The 8,351-nt window shown below is 42.1% G+C and overlaps 1 protein-coding gene across 1 annotated transcript; it reads right to left on the bottom strand.

The window, feature by feature from the left end:
* Positions 1 to 393: 393 nt before the first annotated feature.
* On the bottom strand, positions 394 to 7,882 carry LOC120929036 (vomeronasal type-2 receptor 26-like). The gene is made up of 4 exons (XM_040340259.1): positions 7,859 to 7,882; positions 7,684 to 7,757; positions 4,968 to 5,259; positions 394 to 1,203 (listed from the first exon to the last, which is right to left on the bottom strand). The coding sequence occupies exons 1-4, from the start codon at positions 7,880 to 7,882 to the stop codon at positions 394 to 396; spliced, it is 1,200 nt and encodes a 399-aa protein (XP_040196193.1).
* Between the last annotated feature and the right edge of the window lie 469 nt (positions 7,883 to 8,351).

Raw genomic sequence — 8,351 nt, 5'->3', positions numbered from 1 at the left:
GCTTTGTGAATCAAGCACTTGCCCGTAAAACTTGCGGCAGCGTAATGTAAATGTGATACGTTACGCCGCTGCAGATCTACGTGAATCTGCCCCTTTAATTTAAAAAAAAAATGCAGAGGTCATCAAATACCACCAAAAGAAAGCTCTATTTGTGGGGAAAAAAGGACGTCAGTTTTGTTTGGGTGCAACGTCGCACGACCGCGCAATTGTCAGTTAAAGCGATGCAGTGCCGAATCGCAAAAAGTGCTCTGGTCAGGAAGGGGGTTCATTTTTCCAGGGCTGAAGTGGTTAAATCTTGTATAATAATTATAATAATAATAAGGCCAAAATGTTTAGTCAAAGTACTTTAAAAAAAAAAAAAAAACCTTCTTACATTTCAATACAAAAATGAATCTAAAAAATAATTGACTGTTGTTTTACCTGATTAAATCTGTTAATAATAAAACTGCGATTAAACTTGGTGAAAAAATGTATAGCTTCAGCCATAGCTTCTACTGCAATATACACTCGTACAGATTCTCCATGAAGGAAACTTATGTCAATTTTTGGAAGAAAGACTCTTAACAAACTATGACTAAAAATAGTACCATTTTGGAAATAGATATTTTTTCCATTTTGAGTTGATGTTATATTGTAAAATGTGATGATCAGATTATCCAGCAACAGCCCAATTTGCGGATGTCTCGATAACAGATTGTCATCAAACTGACTTTCATCTATAAGAAGGTGTGGATCAAAAAAATCTAAAGACAAGCTTGTTATATAACTTGTGAGAAAAGTTATTATCTTGATTTCACCTGAAGTCCAGCCTGGGGGAAGGATAAGCATATTATTTCTATTGATCTGAGAGAATTCATAAAGGTATCTCTGAGCACTGCTTGTGAAGTAACCACAAAATATTAAAACGTTACATCGTACTTTACTAAGTGTGTCCATCCACTGATCAATTGTAGCGGAATTCATAGTCATTCTTTTTTCAAAAGCCACACAAATCTCCCGGGAAGCCAAATGTCGCTTCAGAATTTTTGCCTCGTTCTCGCCGGTGTCATCATCTGATAAAAGTATTCCAACCCACGTCCAGCCCAAAATTTTCACTAGTTTGGCAATTGCTAAATAATGGACATAATCATTCTGAACGGTCCTAAAAACATGCGGGTAAAGGTGTCTGTCACTTAATGAATAATCGGTGGCTCCATAGCTGATCTGAAAGAAGGAGGATTAACTATAATGTGACTATATTTTCAGATTACGTTCATATCCAGATAAGCACAAAGCAGCGCCCACAACAGGGAACACACCTCGTAGATTGATGCCAGGGGCGGACTGACCATTGAGGCACTCGGGCACTGGCCCGAGGGCCCCATACCTCTAGGGGGCCCCATCAGGGTTGCCAGGCTCAGAAAAACCAGGGACAGTATGTAAAAATCTGTGTTTTTTTTAGATCTGTCCCTGATATGTCTGAAACCGACATGCTTTTGATATGAAAATCCTGAGATTTTAGCTGCCCCGCCTCTGCACTGCCTCCTAGCGTGGTGGCCATCTGTAAGCCCAGGGGCCCCATAATCTTCCATTGCCCGGGGGCCCCATGAGTTGTCAGTCCGCCCCTGATTGATGCCCTGTACACGCGGCCCAGATTCTCGTCAGGAAAAAAACGTTGTTTTTCCTGTCGAGATTCCTGGCAAGATTCTCTTGCCGGCCGAGTGTACAGACACACCATTCACCTCCGTTCTTTTGAATGGCACTTACGCGGTGATGTCATTGACTACGACGAGCATGCGCTCGTCACATTCGATGCCGTCGCCGCCATCTTGCTTCACCCTACCTATGTCTTGGAAGCTACCGCGCATGCGTCAAAGTCATTTCGAGCATGCTCGGGTTTCCATGGAGAGGTAAGTATACACACGCTCGGGTTTCTCGGCAGGAAAACACTGCCGAGAATCTCACAACGAGAAAATAGAGAGCAGGTTCTCTATTTCTCTCGTCTAGATTCTGGGCAGTTTTCTTGACGAGAAACCTCAAAGCCTCGTACACACAGGCCCGGATTTCCCACAAGGCCACCGAGGCCAGGCCTTGGGGCGGCAGGGCGCCAAGGGGCGGCAGCGGCATGGAGTCCCCTGACGCCCAAAACGTACAGTTAAGGGTGGTAAGTTGTGGGGGAATCCGCTCGCTCGTTAACAAGTGATTGCAGAAATCACTTGTAAAATGTGTGCTCCCGTCCGTCCTCCCCTCTCCCACCCCCCCCCACATACCTCTCTCTGCTGGCTCTGTCTTTGGGACTCTGTCCTCCCCCCGGCCACCGAGTCTGTCTCCTGTCCCTGCCGCCCATGTACACAGTGAGAGGGGAGAGCTGTGCTCTTCCCATCTCAGCTGTGACAGGAGTTCTAGCACAGTGCTAGGACTCCTATTTTGGAGGTGACAGGATCAATAAAGAGAACCTGTCACCTCCAATTGCTATCACACATGGAATTGTTTTCTTCTGTGTGATAGCAATAAACTTAAGTGAAAAAAATAGAAAATAAATAATAAGAAATAATAATTAAAGTAATAAATTAAAAAGTAAAGAATAAGAAAAATAATAAGAAAATTATACAAAAATAAAAAAAAGTAAACGACAAGCTACAAATAAATAAAAAATAAAAAAAGTGATAAAAAAGTAAAAAAAAGAAACAAAAAATATTTGAACTAACCATTCCCTGTTGATTTTTTTTTTTTGGGGGGGGTTCGCATTGCGGAACCTGGCCTTGGGGCGGCAGGGAGAGCAAATCCGGCCCTGCGTACACACGCATGGTGTACTGCTCTGCCAGCAGTTTTCTTGCTGGTTCTTGCCGAGAAAACCGTGAACGTGTACTTGGCTTAAGGGTGGAGTCCTTCACTGGGTGCTCTGGCTCAAATGGCCTCCAGCTATTGAAAATACAGCTCTAAAGCCTCGTACACACGATCGGATTTCCATTGGACAAATCCATGGAATTTTGTGCGAAGGGCGTTGGCCGCGAACTTGTATTGCATACAGACGGCAGAATTTTGTCAGCCAACATACACGAAACAACGTGTTTTTTCAGCTCTTTAGCGCTACCCTTTGAGCAACTTCTGCTTATGTTGTGTCATGGTTAGCATTGGTTCGGAGCATGCATGGATGTACTTTGGATTTTTTTCCAATGGACTTGTGTACACACAATTGGATAATACGACGGGACACATTTGTAGTCGGAAAATTTGAAAGCATACTATAAAACATTTGTTGGAAAATCTGACAACAATTGTCAGATGAATTAAGTTCAATGATTCCGAGCATGTGTCAAATTGATTCTGAGTATGCGTGTGTTTTTTTTTTGTGCGTCGGCATTGCATAAAGACGATCGGAATTTCTGACAAGAACTTTTCTTGTCGGAAAAATTGAGAACCAGCTCTCAAATTTTTACTGCTGGAAATTCCAACAGAAAAAGTCAGATGGAGCCTACACACGGTTGGAATTTCCGACCAAAAGCTCACATAACAGAACTTTTCTTGTCGGGATTTCCAATCATTATAGCGCAAAAAATTAAAAACCGCAGAAGTGAATAAATACCACCAAAAGAAAGCTCTATTTGTGGGAAAAAAAGGACGTCATATTTGTTTGGCAACAGCGTTGCACGACCGCACAATTGTCAGTTAAATCGATGCAGTGCTGTGTCGCAAAAAAATGGCCTGGTCATTAAGGGAGCAAATCCTTCCTTGGCTGAAGTGGTTAAAGGAGGACAGTGCTGAGTAGCAAAAAAACAGCCAGGTCATAAAGGGGGTGAAATCTTCCGGGTCTCATGTAGACATGTGCACAGGAAAAAATTTCGTGTTTTTTTTGTTCCGTTTCGTATCGTTCCGTAGGTTCGTTCCCATTCATTTTTCGTAAAGGGGCCCGTTTTCCTGTTCGTTCCCGTTCGTTTTCCGTACGACGCGATTTTTTCGTATTCCGATCGTTTCGTATTTTGGTTACCGTTTTATTTTCGTACATGCGGGTTGGTTCATTATTCTGTTTAATTCATGTTCGTTACTGGTTAGACAATAATTTTCGTGAATTTTCGTCATTTTGTACTTTCGTAAATATATCAGGGGATTAGCGTCACTTTCAACACGCGGCTAATCCATATTAACTATTGTTAAGCCCCATACACTTGGTCAGACTTTAACAACAAACTAAAAACGAACGAACGTTCGGTAAAACGATCGTTTTTATAACTCCATCAGAAAACCATTTTTGGGTTCCAGGTTCAAAAGTCTGGCCAACTGATCTCCCTTCAGACGAAAATCCACAGAAAAGTTTATTTGGCTTTACTGTGCTACTCAGCACAAAAGAGAAGCTGCTTCACTAACTAACTACACTCACTGCCCATTCAAAAAAACGAAAATGACATCTTATAACAAAAGATTTGCATTCTGTATTTTGAAACCAAATTACGAACAGAAAAAAGGCATTCAGAATACAGAATACAAATCTTTTGTTATAGATGTCATATGAACATACATACAGAAAAAGGATTCAAACAAAATACAGAATGAAAATCTTTTGTTAGATGTCATATGAACAATGAACATACGACTGAAAATCAAAATACGAACAGAACAAGGATTCAAACAAAATACAGAATGCAAGTCTTTTGTTATAGATGTCATTTTCGTTCTTTTGCCGTTTTCGTTTTGTCGTATTTTTGTCGGATCGTTCGTTCGTATTTGCGGTTGTTCGTTATGCGGCTCATTCGTAATCCCGTCGTTTTCGTATTTTGGTGCTTTAACTTTTTCGTATGTACACATTATTCTGCGGGTATGAAAATGAAAATTTTCGTACGAAAATAACATTCGTACGAAAGGGAATGCACATACTGTATCTAGTCTCATGTGGTTAACTTTCACAGACTGGAATATTTTTGTAAAATGTATATTGTTGTCAACTGTTGACTTGGGGTTGTGGTAGACATATACAAGCAATTTTCACTTACCTGTGTGTATCTGTACAGTGCGAGGATTTGGGCGATTGGGATTGTAGTGGATGAATATTGATCTCCAATAACACCGGCCAGTTTGCCTTGTCCTTTACAGGAATAATTAGGAACTGTCCCATTTGGTCCAGATAAGATCTTCAGAACGCTCTGTACAGCCTTCCTGGGTTCCAGCCATGAGTCATATAGATGGAAGCCAAGAGTGATATTGGGTAAGATGTCTGGGTCCTGGTTGATATTATCAATTGCAGAAAGGAAAGCTAGGAGGTTCAAGTAATACCGGAAAGATGGGCTACAAAAAAATGTGTTTTTTCCAAAACAGCAAGTTAATAATTTCTATATAAATGTAAAATATGTTTAAAATATTCATACATGTGATGAGCTAAACATTAAATTCAGAGGGAAAGACTTTTAGGCAATGCTTCCTTGGGAAGAAACAATGTTAAGGTAATGCTAAGTTTTACACAACAGATCTGTAAATGAAAGTCTCACCACTAGATGTTTAAACCAATCATGTGAACTGATCTGGCATGTAGTGGTGAGCCAAACTTCACTGGGTTTGATTCAGCAGGCATTTGTTGAACTTCATTAAAAATTACCATTTTTTGTGTTCATAGGCAAGATGGTGTTAACAAGGGGGTAGTTACTGCACTGGGGAATATGAACCAATGCAAAAAAAAAAATAATAATAATTAATTTGGGTAAGAGCAATGATTTTTTTTAAATGCTTCTAGCAAAATGGTTTGAGTCTCATATTGATTTTAAAGCAGAGATTCACCCTAAAAACATTTTTCTAACATTACATTGTGCTCACTCCTAACATTGACAGTATGCTGATTTATTTTATTTTTTTGCTGTACATACCGTCGTATAGGTCTCCCCCCCCCCGGCTTCCCGGTAGTGGCTCCCGCGGGAGTGGGCGTTCCTATGCAGAGGCTAAGTGATTGACGTGATGACAAAAACTTCCCCCCGGCGCATAAGGCGCGTCACCAGTTTCCGAAAGAAGCCGAACGTCAGTGCGCAGGCGCCGTATAGCACCTTATAGAGCCGACTCGCAGTTCGGCTTCTTTCGGAAACTCTTGACACGCCTTATGCGCTGGGGGAAGTTTTTGTCATCACGTCAATCACTTAGCCTCTGCATAGGAGCGCCCACTCCCACTACCCGGAAGCCGGGGTGAAAATACCTATACGACGGTATGTACAGCAAAAATAAATAAAAAATCAGCATACTGTCAATGTTGGAAGTGAGCACAATGTAATGTTAGAACAATGTTTTTAGGGTGAACCTCCGCTTTAAGGGTGTACTTTATCCCCCAAAAAATGCATGAGGTTCCCCAGGAAATACATACCACACCCTTTGGTTCTAGTACAGATTTATGCTGCAGACTGACTGGATAAGGAAGGGGGAGGAGCATACACCTCCCCTCCTGAACCATATCAGGCCACATGGCAAGTGATGCTTTGCCAGGGGGTATCCCCTGGCAAGGTACTTTGTCCTATTTTTAATGAGAAAAGGGGCTCTTCCCCACAGAATTTGCCTGGTGCTCTGCAGGTGGTATCTAAAAGCCCCCTTTAGTAAAAAGGGGGCACCTTGCCATACTCATTCTCATGAAAAGTTTAAATCTAGAAAAGAAGACACCAAACCATTCACAGGTCCTTTATATAAAAAACATACAGTAAATAGCTGGTAAATCAGATGACCGAGCACAAGCGACTAATCCCGATGGTAAATCTAGCTGAATAGCAGCTCTGTAAGCTATGTAAGTTCAACATTTTTTACAAATAAATATGTGAAAAGTGTGGGGGGGTACATTTGTATTCAGCCCTCTTTACTCTGATACCCCTAACTAAATACTAGTGGAACCAATTGCCTTTAGAAGTCACCTAATTAGTAAATAGAGTCCACCTGAGTGTAATTTAATCTCTGTATAAATACAGCTGTTTTTGAAGCCCTCGGGGGTTTGTTAGAGAACCTTAGTACTTAGCACTTGTACTCAGAGTCTCAGGTAATCGTGCTAGGGAAAGGTCTGAGGGGAAAACAGGGAACTTGACCTGAGGTGGGAAAGTGACCTAAGGTGTGCCGGGGTCACGTGGTCAGTATGCTTAAAAGGGGGCAAAAAACAAAACAGTAGGATGAGCAAGCAAAGAGATGAAATGACAGTAATTGTATGTAACCACAAGCCCCCAACGCCAGAATGCCTGTGACAGACATGTGTAACTGGGATATGTCCGGAAAAGAAAGCTAACTACCGCCAATCTAACTCCTCAACAACGAGAATACAGACCCCTCGACGAATGGCAGCAGAAACTGCACCTGTACTGAAAGCACGGTCTGGAGTGAACATTGAGGTGCTACCCTAGTTAGGCAGCAGGGAATGGCTATGTGTCATTCCTTGTGCTAGCAGAGAAGGGAGTACCAGGGAAAGGAACATGGCCTATCTCTGAGTACATCCGCAAAAAGTCTGGTGCCCAGACTGTACTGGGCACTGGCTTGAAAACCCGTTTGAGCTGAAAGTGGCAAAAGAAAACAAAAACGCAAGTAGGTACTGAATGTTTGTGAGAAAAGAACCCAGGCTACTGAGATAGAAACGCCTGGAAGATATCCCAGGCCGAGTCAAGAGCTTTCTAGGCTGAATTGAAAAAAGGACTTGAAGATCAAGCTTCGTCTGTAACAAAAGAGAATGCCTTATCGGGAGGTTCAAGGAGGGCGTGCTACCATGTATAGAACCCGAAACTGGAGAAGGACGAATGGCAGCAAAATATTAGATATCTGCTGCCGTGACATGAAATCTGCAAACAAGAACAACATAGTTAAAAACAAAACATGACCAACGAGCCCCAACTTACCTTTAGCAAAAGGAAAATCCCTACCTTCCCTAACCCCTACCTACGCAGGTGTCCGTCATTGACAACATAGTAACGTAGAGCAGGAACGAATACGTAGCACAGGACTGAAACCATGTCAGTCTCAAGAAACTAGCGAGGCTGAGCAACCTGGGGCAATCAGGCCAATTAAAAACGTAACACTCAAGCCTATGAACCTGAAGACGTGTCAGGCAAGTGATGTAAGTAAAAGATAACATGACGTATGAAATGTAATGAAAGCCATGAGAAGCGGATGAGGGGACTTGCCACTGCACAAGCCAATTAGAAACGAACATCTCAATCCGACAGTACCCGTAAACGTGACAGGTAACCAGCAGTGGAGAGTGGCCATGAACTAACGTGAGGATATGAACGTGACATGTATGCCCAGACTATGAACATAAAATGTAGGTAAGTGTAGGACTAGTGCAGCTGGACTGAGAATGTGACAACCCATGAATTGCAAAGGCCAAGCAACCTGAGGCGTAGCAGGCAAATTAAAAACGTACACTCAGGCCT

The sequence above is a fragment of the Rana temporaria genome, chromosome 1, assembly GCF_905171775.1.
Source record: "Rana temporaria chromosome 1, aRanTem1.1, whole genome shotgun sequence".
NCBI classification, from domain to species: domain Eukaryota; kingdom Metazoa; phylum Chordata; class Amphibia; order Anura; family Ranidae; genus Rana; species Rana temporaria.
This window is presented reverse-complemented; position numbering and strand designations above follow the sequence as displayed.

Bases quoted from the DNA above. Each gene is read 5' to 3' on its own strand.
- LOC120929036 (XM_040340259.1), bottom strand. From the start codon at position 7,882: ATGTTGTCAATGACGGACACCTGC. The intron at 5,260-7,683 runs GTAGCACGCCCT...ATTTTTTTGTAG, and splicing joins AGTTTCGGGTTCTATACATG to CCCATCTTTCCGGTATTACT. The intron at 1,204-4,967 runs GTAAGTGAAAAT...TCCTTCTTTCAG, and splicing joins CACTGTACAGATACACACAG to ATCAGCTATGGAGCCACCGA.